The sequence below is a fragment of the Salminus brasiliensis genome, chromosome 20 (assembly GCF_030463535.1).
Source record: "Salminus brasiliensis chromosome 20, fSalBra1.hap2, whole genome shotgun sequence".
In the NCBI taxonomy this organism is placed as follows: domain Eukaryota; kingdom Metazoa; phylum Chordata; class Actinopteri; order Characiformes; family Bryconidae; genus Salminus; species Salminus brasiliensis.
Window position 1 is genome coordinate 20,061,623 of NC_132897.1, and position 20,140 is coordinate 20,081,762.

The 20,140-nt window shown below is 40.9% G+C and overlaps 1 protein-coding gene across 1 annotated transcript in view; it reads right to left on the reverse strand.

Annotated features, from left to right (window-relative positions):
- Positions 1-20,140, reverse strand: part of LOC140541989 (uncharacterized) — a 58,752-nt gene that overhangs the window by 2,733 nt on the left and 35,879 nt on the right. Inside the window, exons 5-15 of the mRNA XM_072664806.1 lie at positions 10,115-10,252; positions 9,892-9,969; positions 5,896-6,047; positions 5,507-5,561; positions 5,333-5,407; positions 5,141-5,246; positions 3,377-3,868; positions 2,535-2,957; positions 2,367-2,450; positions 836-957; positions 644-698 (exon numbers count right to left, since the gene is read on the reverse strand). Of these exons, the coding sequence (XP_072520907.1) occupies positions 644-698; positions 836-957; positions 2,367-2,450; positions 2,535-2,957; positions 3,377-3,868; positions 5,141-5,246; positions 5,333-5,407; positions 5,507-5,561; positions 5,896-6,047; positions 9,892-9,969; positions 10,115-10,252 (1,780 nt within the window). The remainder of the gene's footprint in view (positions 1-643; positions 699-835; positions 958-2,366; positions 2,451-2,534; positions 2,958-3,376; positions 3,869-5,140; positions 5,247-5,332; positions 5,408-5,506; positions 5,562-5,895; positions 6,048-9,891; positions 9,970-10,114; positions 10,253-20,140) is intronic.

A 20,140-nucleotide genomic window follows, 5' to 3' on the forward strand; every position in this document is an offset into this window, starting at 1 on the left:
TCAGATCTTTTTAAACCCCTTTCCAGGCTCGTCTGCATCTACAGCCTTCTTTCTGAAGGCCTCAGAGAGCTATTTGGATGTAGACATGGTGTTCTTTACCACTCACTTCAACAATCAAGAGCAAACTACACTAAGAGTCTGAGGTTTAACTAAGACGGGCTCCTCCAAAATCCTCTCTAACCATGTTCTAATCATCTGCAGCTGATGTGAAGCATCTGATTCTAATTTTAGCATGTAAAGTAGTAATAAACATGGAGGTGTCCAAACTGCAGTACTTACAAGTTTTTTTGTTTACTTTTTTATACTTTTTTATATATTTATATTATATATTAAAATCCATTTCTCAGTATTGATCAATTATGTTTAACTATGTTCATTGGGTGTCCTAATTGCATCACATGACTATGGTTAATTTTGTATATCTATGTATCTATGTATCTATCTATATCTATCTATCTATCTATCCATCTATATATATATATATATATATATATATATATATATATATATATATATATATATATATATATAAAAGCTCTATTTCGATGTGTATCATAGTGTTTCCCATTCTTATTTTGGCATATCTCCCAACCTCACACACATATGAGTGCCTCTATGAGCACAAAGAAAAGCTACTGCTTACCTGCTTGGTAGTCGTAGAGCGCTCGCACACTCAGGAGCCGTCTGCCAGCTGAAAACTGTAGCAGAGAGCCAGTATGATCATTTATCATAAATCTCTACTAATTTTACTAATTATGGGCTTCATGCTTTGGCACGGACTGACTTCTGCATGATTATTAAAAGCTGTAAGGAATGAATGGGTTTGAGAACTGACCTCTCCATTCTCTGATGCTTCTTCTATCTGAATGTCCTCCTCCTCGTCAGACTCCTCACGGTTGACTATGTAAGTACACTTCTCTGGCGTGCTTTCCTCTGAGGAATCTGCATATTCCTTGGCTTAATGGAGGACACATACAGTTTAATACACAAGTAGCTGGACAGTGTTGTTATTTTGCCCTTGTAGGATGACTGTGAGGCTAAAGTGCACAATATCAGTGCAGAGATACTAATACACAAATCGGCCACAACATTAAAACCACTGATGGGTGACGTGAATATTATTAAAGCAAGGCCATCTAGACCAGACTAGGAGGATCTGCTGCTAACATATTGTTGCCAGACTCCACAAGACCTATGAAGGCGTCCTACGAAGTCCATGCCTTGATAGATCAGAGTTGTTCTGGCAGCACAAGGGGGACCTTCACAATACTAGACAGGTGGTTGCAATATTATGACTTGAGTATAAATATAAATAATTTCTAAAAATGAACATGTAATAAATTATATAATTTACAGCAGATCTCCAAATTAAGCCATGGGAGAATTTGGCCAATTGGTGTCTCAGTTACTAAATATGACACTTTTAATTTCAGTTATTCTGTTTGTTTTTCCTATTACAGTTTGTCCCCTGAAGAGGGGATCTATGCTATGTCAGAATGTTTGTGGACACCCCTTCTAATAAATGCATTTAGCAAATATGCATTTACGCAAATATGCACGCACACACACACACACACAGGTTGTCTAGTGCCTGTAGAGAAGTAATTGCCAATAGAATGGGGCTCTCTGGAGCAGATAAACATGAACCTATTGGCACTATAACTAATTCAAGGTGTTTGCTAGTGGGGTATAAAGCCCCTCAGCATTAAGCTGTGGAGAAGTGGAACTGTGTTCCCCAGAATGATGGTGATGCTCCATCTAATACTTTTGGGATGAGTTGGGGAGCTGAGGATGAGGTGGTAAGGTGATCATTCAACATCCTGACCTCACTAACACTCTTCTTGCTGATTGCAATCAAATCCTCACAGCAAAGCTCCAAAATCTAGTAGAAAGCCTTTTTCCCTGGACATCAGAGACAGATAATCCAACAAAAGCAGGAGAAACACTCTTAATACACTTCATTTCTGAAGAAACAACAAATGAGCAGGTGTCCCATTACTTAAGCTGGCTTTAGCAAGCAGTCACTGTTCAGCCCCTGAGCAAGGCCCTTCACCCTCAGGGCACCCCTGTAGGTGCCGCAGTGATGGCTGCCCACCGCTCCGGGCATGTGTGCTCACTGTAACTGTGTGTGTTTGATCACTAGTGTGTTTGTGTGTGTGTTCACTGCATGGATGGGTTAAAGGCCAAATTCCATCTATGTCCAACCCTAATGGTGAATATGGTTGTCTTATCTACTTTTATTTTAGGGTGCTTGAATACAGAGCCCAAATTTTTTGGCCTCTTTCAAGGGCCTCTCATCTATCATCTTTTGTAAAAGCACCTGTAGTCATAATGTAAAAAAAAATGCTTGCTTAACAAGTTGTTACCTGTTCCATTCTGAAGAAACACACCATACTGGTCTGGCTTATCTTCTTCATTCACCCCATTCTCGGCTGCTTTCACACCCTCCTCTGTAAACAAGATGGGAGAGTTGTTAGACCACAGACCATCCAAAGCCTCTTCATATTCCACGTACCACTGCTTGCTGTTCTTACCTGTGTCATCTGTGATTTCGACCTCAATCTCATCTTCTAGCGGTTCCACCAGGGTTGCATCTTCACCTCCCAAAGTTTCAGGCTCAGCTTGGTCCACACTTGAAGTCAACTCTCCAGGCTCTTCAGTCAGCTCTTGCTCATGCGCTGGTTCTTCATCCACTGTAGGTTCCTCCACCTCCACGAGAGAGCCGACCACAGGCTGGGCCCTGGGCTCCAAGCATGGTGCAGTGGGCTGCACTGGTTCAACTACATCTGGACCCCTTATGGTCACGTTGGTTTCTGGAGGTGGGAGAGAAACGGTGCATGGTTCCTCTGCTTCTTCCTCCTCCTCCTCCTCTTCAACCAGCACAGCTTTGACTGTGAAGTCCATCTCCGGCTTTAGCTCGCTCAGCATGTGGGTGCTGGTGATGGTGGTGACAGGTTCTGAGAAAGCATTAGAAAAATAGCTTAGTCTTTAATTACTGAGGGACAGGCCAGGCAGGTTTCCCAGTCTTGCGGTTTAAATGGCTGGTACCAGATGCTTGCTGGTACTGATGTGGTTCTAAACTGTGTAGATGAAATTCATTAATTAACAGTATCCACCATCACAAGCAATATCCACTAGTTATATTAAAGCAAACACACAAAAAGTGCTAGACACTTTCTGGAGTACTCCAATAATCAGGTAGGTTTTTATCAGTTGGAATTACTAAATGGAGTAATAAGCTATTTAACTGCTTTCATTCAACTCCATTATACTATATTTTATATTTTACACTATTGACCAATATGTTCTATGTTTGTTCCACTTGAACCAATAACAACTCACTAAAGAATGTAAGTGTACAATTCTCAGAACTTACCCTTAAACTGAACTGGACTCTCAGGCAGGGGGGCAGTAGGAGCATCTGGAAAGGCAGTGGGCTCCAGTCTGCTAACACCTGGACTGGACGGTTCTCTCTCAGCCAGGCTGGCCTGCAGGCCTGGAGACACAGGGGGAGCCGAGGCCTGAATTTGGGCCTCAGAAGCAGGAAGACTTGGTGGGGAGGACCGAGGTGGTGGGGGTCTGGACACTGGTGGACTGGGCAGAGAAGCCACAGGTGGGTTAGACCGGTGCACGGGTGATGTGGGAGGAGATCTCACGTGGGTGCGAGGGCATGGAGGTGACGTCACTGGACGGAAAGTGGGACTGGTTGGCGACATCGGCCGATTGAAGGGGCTAGTCGGTGTGCGGGAGAAAGGGGAGGTGAAAGAGGGGCTAAGGGGAGAAGTGGAGCCACTGGTGGTGCTGGCTCGCTCGAAGATGAAGGCTGTGTCCGTCAAGCTGCGCTGGTAACGGCGGAAGGGAGGCTTGCCTGGATGTTTCATGACAGGGAAAAACATACGACTGTTATATAATAAGGAAAATGAATATTCAGATAATCAGTATTTACAGTTTTCGTCTGATACCAGATGTTAGTGAATCAGCCAAGGCGTGTTTGGTGTTTGAACTTGAGCACTTTAGTTATGAACCTAATGTAGCTAACAAGATATAGAGCTGTGTGTCAAATTACATCATCTCAAATAGACTTGCTTATGTGGTTCTGGACACTGAATTGCATTATATTAACTATACAAATTGACAAAAGTACACCATTTAGTATTAGTAGTGCGCCAAAAATATTTCTTGTGTTTGTACTCTCATTCACGCTTTCATTTTTAACAGGCTAGCATGTTTAACTGGTGAGATATAACACAATTAGGGGGACTCCGATATAGAACCTGTGAGTCGATATTCAAAAGTTTTCATGTAGCCTACATATCTGCCTATGAAGATAGATGATTAAACTTTACCTTTTAGTCAGAGGTGGGCAATTTTCTATAGTATCTTGATAAATTTTGTCATGATGCACAATATGTTTTTCTGAGCATATAGTGGACACTGTTGGTGCTTAACGAGCACTGACCAACTGACCACATTTTACCAGAAGTGCAGTGGATAAAGTGCAGAAGATCACAGTGCTAAATATAGCATTGTGTTTAGATTGTGCTTCTTTTCACCTTTTCTTATTTATTTTGCACTGACTATAGACATAGTCTTAGAGTTTTCAATTAATCATTATTTTTTACAGATGTAAAAAAATATTGCATTCGTATATCTATATATAAGTAGGGGGGTCAGGACAGACAGACACACAGAAACAAAGGAACAGAAAGCACATTTACTTTTTAAAATCTGCTGCTTTTGGTGCATTTTGTCTGTTTCCAAATATCGCAATAAGTATCATGTATTGTGAAATGTAAATCTCTGTAAATGCCATTATATAATAATTTCATTATATCACCCAGTACTATTATAAAATCTAGCTATTTAATCTGCTGATGCTGATATTATTCTGATCATGATTATCAATACACAAATGCAATAATAATACAGTGTTAGATTACACAGCTATACAGCCCCCCTGGTTTTGCTGATTCTCTAAGTGTAAGCTCAGAGCTCACATCCTCTACACTCCCTTTGCAGATTTTAACACACAATTACTGTCAACATAGTAATTAAAGTATTAAAGTAAAAAATACAGAATACAAAATACAAGAATTATGACATATTTCAAATAGGTCTTGTCTGACTGTCCGCATCTCACCTGATCGTGGGGACATAGGGCTGGAGGAGTTCTGGGACGAGGAGGACAGCTGTCTGAAAAACTCGCGTGGGTTCATGGAGCGCTGAGAAACCAGCACAGCTGCCTCCTAGTGGGGGAAAAGAGAAATGCAGTAACTCCACCACAGCTTTTCTTTAAAAGGCCAATCAACAGTCTACTCTGAAAGCTACTCACGGCTGCTTTCTCTATGGACTCGCTGCGTCTGAGGCGAGCTCTCATCTCATCCTCATGCTCTCTCTGCTGCAGCTCCTGTCCAACACACACAGAGAAGCACTCCCGTCATGATGCTTGAAGTGAGAAACAGCACCTTCTCTTTCGACACATGAAATCTCTCTCTTTAATGCTCACCCATCGAGTCTTTTCTTTTCTTCTTGACTCTTCCTCAAGCTTGGCTTCAACTCTCCTGAAAAGTCAGAGAGTGAAGACAGGCATTGGAAATGTAGTTCAAATTAAACTTTTATGTTTCTGCTCCCTCTACCCAAAGCTCCTCCAAGCACCTTTGCATAGCGTACTTCAGCAAAAACCTTCATGTGAGCATCTTGGGCCAGCAGGGGGCGCTAACACTTTATATTTACATTACTGACAAAAACAAGCATGTTTTTTTCACACTGCCATCGCCTTTTTTGGTCATCTCCATCTCCATCCTGGAGGAGCGTCTTAGACACTGTGCTTAAGTGGATGAGAGACCAATACGCACAGAAAAAGATACATATGGACAAGGCCTCAGATTCACTCACCTTTGTTCCTCGATCATCTGCAGCTTCTCGTTCATCTTCCTGTCTCTCTCCTCTGCTTCTTTCCTCTCCTGCAGGACTCTCTCTCTTTCCAGGCGCCTCCTCTCCTCTGCAGCCTTCCTCCTCTCCTCCTCTTTCCTCTGCTCTTCCTCACGCTGGCACATGGGTTACACATGGATTAGGGTTCAGGTAAAGCTTTATGGCCATATTTGAATGGAACCTAACTCTTCAGTAAGTACACTAATAATGAGTAACTAAGATTTTCACCAAATGAGCTCTGACAAATGAAAAAACACAATAAATATGACTAGGGAAGGAAGCTGTGGTCTGGTAATGTTATTCATGACTGCAAAATAGGACAGCAAACATCAACATGATGAAAAAAAACATAATTTATGTACATGACACCTACATTAGGAATACACCGATTCGGGAATTTAAGGTTGATGCTAGTATCAATTATTTTTTACGTACATATCTTCTGATGTTGATGTACAAACATTTATAACACGTAGAAACTTAACCTAAATACACTTGGATTTGCAACAAAGTATTATAACACTTATTGTGTTAAGCTACAAATGCAGTGATTAATTAAATGCAGGTATTTTAGCATCTGATTCCGATGTGCTGTAGTACAATAAACACATCATACATGTAGTATATAGACCCTAAATGTAGTAGGTAAATTTAGTCATGCTGGAATGTCTGCACACCCCTTTCATCCTCACATTTGTTTTCTAGTTTTGAAAGAGGAAAAGATAAATGCAGCTAAGTACACCAAGGACCTTAAAGAAAACCTGTTCCAGAGCGCTCTGGACCTCTTTAGCGCTCTGGAAGTGACCCAGCCAGAGCCCAGGCCTGAATCCATCTGGCCTGGAAGGAGCTGAAAGTGGCTGTGTACCAATGCTCCCCATCCCACCTGATTGAGCTTGCAAGGATATACCAAGAGGAATAGGCATAAATGTCCAGAAACAAGTGTGCCTCTTTCCCAAGAGTTTTTTTTTCCTAATATTTTATTTAACCCATTTTCACTTTGTAATTATTGGTGATTGTTTGTAGATCTTTGTAGATGTTTAAGGCAAAAAATTAACTGAACTCAATCTATTGTAGAGTAAGTCTGGTGGAATAAAACGTGGAGAAAGTGAATGGGGTGTGCAGATTTTCTGGCTTGAGTGTATAGAGTATATAGTACATACATTTAGTATATAGTACAGACATTTAGGTGTAGGATTGGATTCAATAGACAGTCATTTACATTCAACCAAGAGTTCAGGTGCCTTTCATACATTCAGTTAAATGTCAGGGGAGCATCTGCTAGGCATAAATAATGGACCATCCAAGTAAAGTTTGTATCTGACTTAGTATATAGTAGGTACATTTAGGGCACAGTACATAAATTAGTATAAAGTAGAGCCAGGATTGAACCCAGGCCACAAAATTAGCAGGTTAACACACTACCAAGGGAGCTACTGCTACAGCAGCAGGAAAGACTGAAGAGAAAATAAAGCTGACAGGGAATCACACAACAGGATGCGAAACACTTATGTAAATAAACAAAGTGAATGAAGGCCCGTTGGTGGCAAAGTGTTTAGAGCGCCATACTATTGTCTACAAGGTTGTGGGTTTAAGGTCCCTGGTCACTGGCCCTGCTGGGCACCTAGTTCAAGAGGGAAAAAGCCTTCACCCTCTCTTCACCCCACCGCTTACGTCTTTCACTGGCCTATAAGTTTCTTCAGAGCACAGATGGATTAAAGGTAGAAACTAAATACCAAGTATATAGTATATACATTTATCATATACAGAGAAATAGTATATGAAATGTTCATTTACTACACAATGATCACTATAGCCTAGAAGCAGGCTAGAACCCAGGCCACAAAGTTACCTAACTGACACACTACCAATTGAGGTACCACAACCACAAAAAAAACACCCCCAAGTGCAGAGTAGTTAATCTAAGGGCAGGCAAAACTGAAGAGTAAATAAAGTTGCCTGGGAATCAAACAAATGTCTTCACATCACAAGGCAGACGCTCTGCCACTGCACTAAAGCAGCAGTGATGGAAGCTGGTGACAAAAAGAAACTAAAAGGGGTGAATTCAAAACGGATGGAAAAAAAACACACACTGTGCAGCTAGTGCTCAACAAATAAGTATATTAAATTACATTAAGGGGATAGTAACAGGCCTCTAGTGGCAGAGTGGTTAGAGCTCCAGACTGTTGAAAACAGCGTTGCAGGTTCAAGGCCCCTGATCAACAAGCTGTCACTGTTCAGCACCTGGGGCAAGTGAAAAAGCCTTCACCCTCTTTGCACCACTGCTCACTGTGCTTTTTACTGGCCTATATGTGTGTTCAGAGCACAGATGGGTTAATGGGAGAAACTAAATACCAATTGTCTAGAAAATACATTTATTGTATATAGAAAAAAGTCCTTACTATCCAGATGTTACCAGACTAACACACTACCAAGTGAGCTATCACAACCACACAAACAACACCCCCAAGTGCAGAGTAGTTAATCTCAGAGCAGGCAAAACTGAAGAGTAAATAAAATAGTAAAAATACAGTACAAAGTTACCTGGGAATCAAACACAGGTCCCCATGTCACAAGACAGACACTCTGCCACTGCACTAAAGCAGCAGTGACAGGACCGCCCAATAGTGGTGTATAGTATGTAAATATAGAATACAGTAGGTAAATCAGTATATAAAAAAAGCAGGGCTTGAACCCAGCACACCCACTTGACAGGGCAACACACTACCAAGTGAGCTACAGCAAACATATGGCCAACTTGCCCAAGTACAGAGAATGTATAACAGAAGAGTAAATAAAGTAACCTTGAGATCAAACACAGGTCTCCACGTCAAAAGACTGACACTCTGCCACTGCACTAAAGCAGCAGTAAGGGAAAAGCTCAACAGTGGTATATGGTATGTAGATATAGCATACAGTAGCCTAACTAGTATTCAAGAAAGCAGGGACCAAATACAGGACACCATGTGGGCAGGCCAACACACTACCAAGTGACCTACCACAATCACATGACTTCAGCAGGCAAAACTGAAGTGTAAATAGTGTCAGTGGTGTGTATGTGTGTGTTCTCTGCACAGATGGATTAAAGGTGGAAGCTAAATTCATTCTGTGTCTAGTATGTCCATTTAGTATACAGTACCTAATTTAATATATAGTATGTTTATTAACTACACAGGATCTAAAATAGCACATACTAGAGCAGGAACTGAACCCAGGACATCATCTCGGCAGGCCAAAACAGTACCAAGTGAGCTACTGTAAGCACATGACTAACAGGTGCGAGTGCAGAGCAGTTGATCTCAGAGAAGGCAAAACTGAAGAGCAAATAAAGGAATCAAACAGAGGCCCCCAATCACAAGTCAGACCCTCTGCTACTTCACTAAAGCAGCAGTCAGGGAAATGGCTGGCAAAAAGGAAACTAGGTTGGTACCTAAATTATTATGTAGTATGTGGGTCAATCGCTCTGGGTTGGGACAAGGAGGAGTAAAGCCATAGGTCCTACCTCAGCATTTATGGTAAAGGTGCCCTTTACCTGTCATCTAACCTCTAATTGCTCATTGGGTGCTGGGGTGGTTTCCCACTGCCCCAGGTGTGTGTCCTCACTGCCCTAATTACTAGTGTTGGTGTGTGTGTTCAGTGCCATGGGCAGGTTGAATTCCGTTGTACTGCTGTGCATTGCAGATAAAGTATGCTTTCTATTTGTTTCCCATTTCTAAAAATGCTGTTTTTAAATAATTTTTTTACAAGCTAATTTAAAAAAGAACATGTTGTATATTACATTCTGAAATCATGCATCTTTAATATACAGCATTTTTGGAACTGTTTTTTTTTTTTTTTTTTTTACAGACTCCTCCCATTAATGTTTTTTGAGTGGCTTAGTCTCAGCCCTTTAATTGTTTTTTTATGTATATCATGCAGGGCAGACACTGCAGAGAGTCTGAGAGGCTGAGGGACTGGCTGTACCTCCGCTCGTGCCCAGAAGGAGTCTCTGTTAATCCGTTTCATCTCCATGGCAGCGTTCGTCTTCCTGTAGTTCGTGCCCTGTGAATGAGGTCAGAGAATAAGTGCAGGCAAAGAATTCACACCCGTTCTGCATCACTCACTGCTTTCACTGGAATGAACACTGGAACATGTCAATGCCATCAGTTAAAGCTTTTAAACCTAAGAACAGTGGCTGTTCATTTACCACTGTCTCTTCTTTCTCTGTCGGTCTTGAGTTTCTTCTCAGTCTCTCCATCGTCGGCCGCACTTTTGACAGAATTTCTCCGACCTTTTCCTCGGCCACCTCATCCAGACTAGAGGCACTGATGAACACATGAGCCTCCTATAAGAAAGGTAAAAGAAAAGGGTCACTCAGAGCACTCTAAAATGTGATTTCTCTACAGAAAATTAATGCTGCAGTTCAGACTGGATCAATTATTCATTTTGCAAATATGGTAACTGAAATCTTGGTTTTTAATGAATTACAATTACTACTATGTTTTCTAATATTCTAATATTTACAAATACTACTATTACTACTATTAATTACAAGTAGTACTACTATTATTACTACTATTACTAGTACTATTACAATTACTACTACTACTACTACTGCCACTATAGCTACTATTACCATTACTACTACTACCACCACTTTTATTACTGCTACTATTATTACTGCTACTATTACTAGAATTACAATTACAAGTAGTACTATTATTACTGCTACTATAACTACTACTTTTACAATTACTACTACTACTATTCTTGCTGCTACTATTACTACTACACTTGCTACTACTATTACAAATAATACAATTACTACTACTACTATTACTACTACTACTACTACTACTGCCACTATTACTACTATTACCATTACTACTATTACCATTACTACTACTACCACTTTTATTACTGCTACTATTACTACTAATATTACTGCTACTATTACTAGAATTACAATTACAAGTAGTACTTTTATTACTGCTACTATAACTACTACTTTTACAATTACTACTACTACTATTACTACTATTATTACTATTACTATTTTACTATTACTACTACTAACGGTAATTCTTATATATATTCTACAATATTCGCGTACAGTCCAGTGTGTCTGGGACAGTGCTGCGGTTGGAAGCTGTAACAGCTCTGTCTGAAAGCTGTTTGCTCTCCACAAGCTTTTCATAAATGTACACTGGAAGCCAGTCTATTTGTATTGGCTTTACAAGCCTAAGCTTGTAAAAAAAAAGTGTGAAACCTTTTGAGAATGTGAGAATGTTACAGTCAGCACTGTTCTGAGATCAGCCATCCCTTTCATCTTCACTTCTTCTCACATAAGTCTGAAACTGGGGCACTAACTGATTCCAGATCAGTACAATTAGTTGGATGCATTTAATACACAGTCCTTGGGCCTTGTTGGCTAGTCTACGATGGTAATCCTGGTAATACTGGAAGCACATGAGGCAGAGGGGAGGTTAATATCAGAAGCCATATTTATTTGAGCTAGGACTGAAAGTAATGACTGGCGTCATTGCATGATCATTGGTGGGTGGTTGGATAGGAGAGGTGAAACAAGCTGTGATATCACTGGTTAATATACACAATATAGACAAACGTATTGGGACACCTGCTCATTCATTGTTTCTTCTGAAATCAAGAGTATTGATTGAGTTTATCCTGCTTTTGGTGGAGTAACTGTCTCTACTGCCTCTACTTGATTTTGGAGCACTGCTGTGAGGTCAGGATGTTGCATGATCACCACCCCACCTCATCTCCTACTCCACAACTCACCCCAAATTAATTGGATGGAGCAGCATTATTCCAATGCTGAGGGGCTTTATACTTCCAGAACTCTATAGCACAAAGCTGGGGGGCTTTATAGCCCTCTAGCCCACACATGGCATTAGGCATGCTGCCAATAGGTTTATGTTTATCTGCTCCAGACAGTCCTATTCTATGGGCAATACTTCTCTACAGGGACTAGAGAAGTACAAGCAGGGTCTGTGAATTTGCACGTCTGCGTCATGCAAAGGGGGCAACCTAAAGTGTCAGCAGGCAGCGTGTACCGTCAGCCACCAGCAGGGGGCCTGGCCAGCACAGTAGGAAAGCTGGTGAAGCCTGAGCAAAGAACTCCAAGCCCCAGAAGCCCAAGCGGTAATCAAAGCTGACCAGACCCACCTGTGTAGCACGGTATAAATACACCCAGCCAAACACAATTCCCTGTCGCCCCTTTGTAGAGGGGCGAACGGTAACAGTGGTTCTAAGTTGTGAAAAAAAAAAGAGTCCGAAAAAAAAAAAAAGAGGAAAAAAAAAATGCAAGAGCTGAAAGAGAAAAGAGTTTAAGTTGTGAACAGTGGAGAAAAGCTGAAGTTAAAAGAGAGTTTAAGTTGTGAACAGTGGAGAAAAGCTAAGGTTAAGAGAGTTTAAGTTGTGAACAGTGAAGAAAAGCTGAAGTTAAAAGAGAGTTTAAGTTGTGAACAGCTGAAAAAGTTTGTTGAAATCGGTGGTGACAAGGAAAACTAGAAAAATAAAATAGTTTGAGTTAAAAAAAGGGTTTAGCCTGTCCTTTGTTTGTTTTACCACCCTTTCCTCTATAGCATTGAAACATTTTTAATACTGCCACTTCTCACAGCTATGGTGGTGCAGTGGAAACACTCCCATTTCCAGGGTTGGGAGTTCGAGCCCTGCCGCAGTCTCACCAAGCACCAATCTTGTATTGACTTAAGACATTCACCAAAAAGGGGGTATTTATCATTTAAATAAATAAGCTGCACCTGAGTCCAAACCCTACCCCACACCACACCAACATAAAGTAGCTTAATTCGTTCCTTAGATAGGGGAGTCCAGAAATATTTGAACATAGTGTGTATTTTCCCTGTCCTAATTAATATCCTGTGACACTGCCAAGGCATTTTGAGGTGGTGCCTACACTTCCATCAAAGAATATGGAGAAACCAGCACTGTTATCCTTGAAATGGACTGTGTCTTAATACGACAAAGATCTCTTGGTGTCTCTTTCCTCCCCTCTATACCCCTCATGCATTCTGTCCCTTTTGAAACACTCTCCTCCAAAGGCTTCTGGTATGGGCTTTTTCTGTCAGTCCCTCAGGCTACTCTGATACAAGACACTTTCTCATTTAGAGAAGCTTTACAAAAAAGTGCTAGAAAACACTGTGGTCTGAATCAGAGATGACTGGAACATGAGTGACAGAAAGAATGTGAAAGTGCAGCAAGAAGTGCACATAAAATCAGAGTAAGTGTGTGTGTGTCCACATGCAATGAGAATTTGCAGGGTTGAGAGGAGATCTAAATGTGTCAAGTTTACTCAGTGACCACACTGCAGCAGAACACACAGTTCTTCACACACTCAAACACACACACTTGATACATTCCATCATATGCTCTCACACGCACACACACACACTTCAGATCCTGTGCTGGCACTCGCAGTAAATTCAGAAGTGTATCAGATGTTCTTGGTGCAGAGAGATGTGGGAAAAGCTCTGTTTAAAATCTCGACTGTTTGTTAGAATTGACAAATGGTGGAAGTTGCTAGGAACCAGAGGAACAGGATCAAGTTCATTTCAGACAACAGACCTCTCTAGCACATGAATTTGGCAAAAACGCATGTGCTCCCTTCATATCCCCCCCATTTTTGGCATATTTGTCAATCTAAATATATAGTACACCCAATACAACACACATGTCCTCCCAAAGTACTGGACCAGCAAGGCCAATACTTTCATTTTCAGCATACACTGAAGACACTCGGGCTTCAGATCAAAAGATGAATATGTTAAATAATGAATAACAATAAGAATAATAAATCAGGATTTCAGCTTCCTGATATTTACATCTAGACCCCGTTTACACCTGGTCATGTCCTGTGTCTTGAGTATCCGGATTATATCTGGATAAGGCCAAACTACAAAAAAGTGTAAACGCATGCAGTACGGAACCAGATTCAAATCCAAGGAGGTGGTCTGAGACGTATTTCAGCCACATATTATACCAGTGTAAACACCTCCATCTCTCAGAGATGCATTCAACAACCAAAACTAGCTATGTGATGATTTAAACAGTTATATTAATTCTAAATGTGAAGTCTGTAAAGATCATATTTGTTGTCAAGAAGGGCAAATCAATATAAAGACCGGAAAACAGCCAGCCATTTTGAAGCTGAGTAAAGATGTAACATGGACCAGTCATTGTACAAGCACTGGAGCCAATACAACAGTCTGAAATGTGTACTGACAACCAGACGTCAAACACATTGGTCAAGGAAAACGAGAGCAGTTGGTGAGAGAAACAACAGTGAGTCACATCACCAATAACCTCCAGATGGGAGTGGTGAAGATTTCACAATCCACCATTCAAGAAAGACTCCAACTGCAACGACATCTACCAAAGTGATGGAATGTCCAGAGTGTGAAGAAAGAAGGGATCTGCTCATGATCCAGAAGTACATCAGTCAAGCATGGTGGAGGTAGTTTCATGGCTTGGGCATGCATGGCTGCTTCTGGAATAGGCTGGTGGGAGTGGAACGAATTCAGAAGTCTAGGGAATTAAATGGAGGGTTTAGACCAGCCAGGTCAGTCACCAGAGGGAGAAGCCCCTCAGAGTGAACAACAAAGGAAGATTGGAGCAGTCTGGTGATTCATCGTTCCTACACTTTGATTGACCTATTAATTAGGTGGTCTGCCACAGCATTTGTTATTAGCCAGATTAGCAGTTGGCAGGTGAGCTAATCCACAATCAATTCACAATAAATAAGTACTCAGTGCTAAGCTCTGCAGATGGAATCATCTAGCATGTGTGGAGTATAGAAGGGTAAAAAAGAAGGGCTGTGGGTGTGCCTCAGGCCCTCACGTCACTGTGAGTGTTGGCTGCAGTTCAAGGCCTGCAAAACCACAGCTTCAGAATGGATTACTGCACTGCTAGTTCTAGCACACAGCAGGCCCAGGCTGCTCCCTCCACACCCACCTCTTTCTTCATGTCAAAAACCTTCCTATCCTTTCCTCAGCCAAAACGCAAAGGTTAGAGAATACGGACATGTTAGTCCATGTTAGCACCAAAAGTGCTTATCATAAACATGAGGTCAAACCGAGGTCCCCTCTTTCCTCCTTTCCGTCCTTCCTTCCTTCTTCTTTTATCCCATTCTCACAGTAGGAGGAGCGCAAACGACTTAACTCTGTTATTACCAGAGTTTCTTGCCCAGATGACAGCGTTTAGCCTGTTAATATACAGCACTGCCCCAAGGCTCAGGCTTAACCACACCAACCCAGTCAGTGCAGCTACAAATAGTAGCCAAAAAACTATAAACAGTCTATATACTATATGTTCTTCTGAGTTCCTTTCTTTAGTTTTGCACTGGAATATACATTTTAGAGTCGAAGGACAGGAAAAATTAAGAGACTTCATTTAGCTTAGCCATAGTACGCCAAATAAGTCACTTTCACGTCCACTCTTATAATCTAGCATAACGCAAAAAAAGAAGCATGGGCCTGGCACAAAGCAATGTAACTGGCAGGTATTATTTCCTTAACTAGATGTCCTGGACATTATCACAAAACAACAATAACTGCCAAAACAGTACTATATACAGTACTGTGCAAAGCTTTAGGATTAAAAGAGCAGTACGTGTGTAATTTCTCAGTAAAACAATAATAGTTTTTTAAAAAGTAGTGATTTTCCATCACTGTCATTAAAACCTCCATAGTATTATTTTGCTAGTATGGACCACGACTGAGAAAGCTGGAATGGGGAGACTCAGAAACTCAAAGATTTCTGGCTTTGAGATGCAGGTGCATGAGCCGAGCCCCCCATAGCTAAGGTGAAGGAGAAGAGTGGAGACGGGGTGAAGGTGGGTGGAAGTCGTTTGTCACAAAGGTGAGGTGAGAATAGAGGGTGTATATATAAGGCTGAGGAGGAGAAGTTCGGGGTAGAGTCCATTTTCCAACATTGACTCCACTCAAGTGTAAATGCATGTACCTAAAATCTGATCAGGATACAATCTAGATACTAGTCACATGAAGTGACCAGGTGTAACAAGAGTCCTACTCCTATGTTAAATGCCTAAAAGATGGTGCCTTTTATTTGAACTGCAAATGTACATACATTGTGTCATAACTGATGGGTGTTTACTGTTGCCCAGACGTGCCCTTATTCGTGTTACTGATAAATCAGGTGAGCTGGTTATGGAATTGAGCACATCTTCTCACTGGCTGGAACTGGTTCTTTAGACTAGCTTACAAGAACTCAACTACTTTCTTCAAAAAGAAAAATTTGTGTACCTTTTCACTGTATTTGTTTACCTGCATCTGTTCTATTGTTAGTTTGAGTTTCAACAAGCAAAAGATTTCGATTGCTGAGAGAAATGCACTTAAACAATGTGCTTAGGTGCCTAAACATATAAGACTCTACTGTACAAAGAAATCCCTACAGCACTAACAAATGTCAGGCTTTCAAATAGCTGCTACTACAGTTCTAGCTATATTCCAATATTGACAATTTCAATTGATTACTTAACAACTTAACATTTCAGACTTCAGGCAAGTAAATTATAATTTAGGCAGTCTGTGCAGTGCTAACCGGTGGGATGTACGTTACTAGTACTTCTGACTTTCCATGGCCTTGTGACCTCAGTGCTAAAACCAAAGAAATACATTTCAGACATCAAACTTGTCTTGGTAGACACAAACTAGCCCAATATAAAGCACCTGCTGTCTTAAACTTGGCTTGCCACAAGCTGCCCATGAAGTAACTTGCCTGTGCCACTCAAAATGCAAGCAGTTCCTGTAATTGCTGTAATTAGCTGGTAACATCATCTTTTTGTATTGAAGCTATTTAGTTTAATTGAGCAACCTGTAAGTTAGTGGCTTTTATAAATCAAAGCCCGCCTGCCATATCAACCTGGCACTCAAGACATGCTCTTCTGCTAGCTGAAACCTGCCGTCTTGAGCAGAAAAACAAGTGATGAAGAAAGAAAAATACAGAGAGAAACCACTGAAGTACATCTCTCTAATTCTGTCAGTGGAAGAAGCCCAGAAGCAGACAAACAGTGGCAACAGTAGGAGCTTTTTTATTGAAGCCATTGGAAGTGTGTGTGTGTGTATATATACATATATATGTATATATGGACATTAGTTTAGGGACATCTGCTTATTCATTGCTTCACCTGCTTGTAGCTGCTTGCGCTAGCCAGATGTTGTGATGCGTCACAAGAAAAGGGGCTGTGTCCTAAATCAATGAAACAAAATAACTTGCTATAACGCAGTGTCTGGATAAAGGCACTTATTGTCCACGTTATTTTTGACACGTCCAAGTCGAGTCAGGAGTCATTAGGGACTAGCTGCAAGTCAGGTCTGAACTTGAGAGCCCATCTCTGAAATGCATACACGTACAGCTTGTCTAGTTCTTGTAGAGAAGTACTGCCAATAGAATAGGGCTCTATGGAGCATATATATATATATATATATATATATATATATATATATATATATATATATATATATATATATATATATATATATATGAACCTATTGGCACCATGCCTAATGCCAAATGTGGGCTAGAGGTGTATCTAGTCCTTCGTCACTAAGCTGTGGAGCAGTGGAACTGTGATCTTTGGAATGATGGTTGGTGCCTCACGCAAAACATTTGGGATGAGATTGCGAGTTGGGGATGAGGTGGGGTGGTCATCATCCAACAGACTGACCTCACTAATGCTTTTGTTGTTAAATGCAATCAAATTCACACTGCAATGCTCCTTCAAAATTTATCAGGGAGCCTTCTTCCCTGGACAAAGACAGTTACTCCAACAAACGCAGGATAAGCTACTTTTAAAGACCCTTAAAGAAACAATGAATAATCAGGTGTCTCAATACTTTTGTCCATATTGTGTATCTGTTTCCACCTTTACTGAATGTGTCCAGGCAAGTCCCGGAACGAAGCGTTGGAATTACGAGATAGGAACAATGGCGAAAGACGGAAGTAGAGATAAGATTAATTTCCAAAGAATTTCAAGAGCAAATACAGGGGGCATTACCATGAGCCTCGCAACGTTTTAATGCCCATGCAATCTTTCCAAAAGCTTTAAGGGGTCATCAAACCATGGAAAAGACCTAGGCCCTAATTTTAAAACAAAGTGTGGTCACTTCAAAATAACATTAAACCCACGGTTCCCACTTTCGAGAGACCGATATTAGACTGGATCCTTGATTCACAGTGGTTCAAAGCTGCCGTGTCTCGGTTCACACGGATCCCTGGCATCTACCACACCTCTTGGACTCAGCAACCTCCATCCAGCTCTGCCAAGAACAATAAAAAGCCCATGCCAGTGCCATAAGTCTCTGCTAATCATCTATTAATTCCAGTTAAGGCTCCAAACAATGCAGACAACTATGACCTCACCCCCAAACCCTGCGTGACAAAATGCATGCTTTATTCTGCAGGCAGCAAAAGGTAACACTCTCAGAGCAGATAGCAGGAAGTGGGGTGGAGGGACCTGGCAGATGTTCATGCATGAGAAGAATGCTTCATACTGGACGCTGAGTCAGGCACAGTTGCAGGACTGGACAGTGTCATGAGTCATATGTGAGTTTTGCGCTAACGCTGAGCAGATGCTACAATAAGAAGGAATGTTGAGTCTGGGAACAGGCTTCTTAATGTGTTGTGTTGACAGTGCTTGGTGTTAGGTTTGTCTGGTGACAAGCAGACTGCGTATACTTTAGGACACTTCACAGAGCATGTATGCCTTAGGTCCAGTTCTAGTGATCTACTGGCCTGGAGTGTTCAGTTTCAGTACACCTGACTTTAATCTTCTTTAGAAATAGAAGTTTGTAATAACACTTTCGGACTGCCTGCGGTCCATAGGCTTTTTAAGGGGTTAAGGGGTATGGGTGCATCCAAAAAGGGGTACTAATTAGTAACACTTACTAGTTTTAGACTATGTAGAGTGTAATATAGGTAGTGTCCAAAGTGTCAAAGTTGAGTATACCAAAGTATTCAGTGTGGTTACGATGTAAACTATTATCCCAGAAGTCAGCACAAAACAGAAAGAGAGGAAAAATGAGAAAATGGCAGATAATGGTGACCGCATCAGGAGAACTTGCAGTGATGTATATCAGCATAGCAGCGCTTCATCACTTCCTGTTAATAATAAAAAACGGGTTTGTATGTTAATATTTTGTGTACTTATCTGACAAACCCACACTATCAAGATTAGTATATAGGCTATACCTTATAGTATTAGTGTGAAGTATGCCAGAGTGATGTAGCCCTAAACATGCATGGGGATCACAGAACATGTACAGTACCCAAAGACAAATGCAAAGTTCAAGCTGAATTTCTTAAATAACAACATTAGCATGCCAACCTACAACAACAAGGGATTAGCTCGGCAGCACAGCATCTTAAACCGGAAACTCAAAGTAATGTAGCACCTTCAAATAAAGACTGCCATCACTAGGTTCAATAAAATTCCTATCAATGTTCAACTGCAGCTATGAAAGGATGCATTTCCATGCGGAGCACAGAGAGGTCAATTCCATTCAGTGATGTATGATCTGATCTCTGGCGCCATCCAGTTTCCTCCCATTCATCCCCACTTGTTTTGCACCCTAAATTATGTGTGTTACTTGTCTGCAAGTCTATTGCTGCTTTCATTTGAAAAGTGTAAGCCAAGTATAAGTCTTGTTTACTGCTTCTTGCTTGCACCCCTGTCTGTGTATTTTCTTGTTATTAATAGCCTACGCTATATGAATCAGTTTGGCTGTATTTCTGGTTGTTTAGAACTGTGCATTAAATCTCATACAAATACGCTGAGCCTACTCAGCAGACTGTAAAATCTCTAAATCAAACTTAAATTTGATTTCTAAATCTCAGACGAAATCTCAGACATTCCCTAAACCTAATATTTGCACCTGTAATATTTTGTCACTGTCTCAAAACCTTGTATGTATCTTTTCAGGAGAAGTTATTTTCAAGCTTTTCTATTGGTCCAAACACCATAGATTTTGATACAAAATTTTTCCAGCCATGAGTACTTCCTTTGTCATCACTTCTACTCGACAGCCTATAAAACACTGATAGTAAATGTAAAATACAGTTGCTCTACAAAAATCATATTTATACAATATACAGTACTCTGTAAACATCAGAACCTGATGAATCGATATTTAACCTATAAGAGCCCAGACCCAGTTTCAAATGTTGTTCAAAT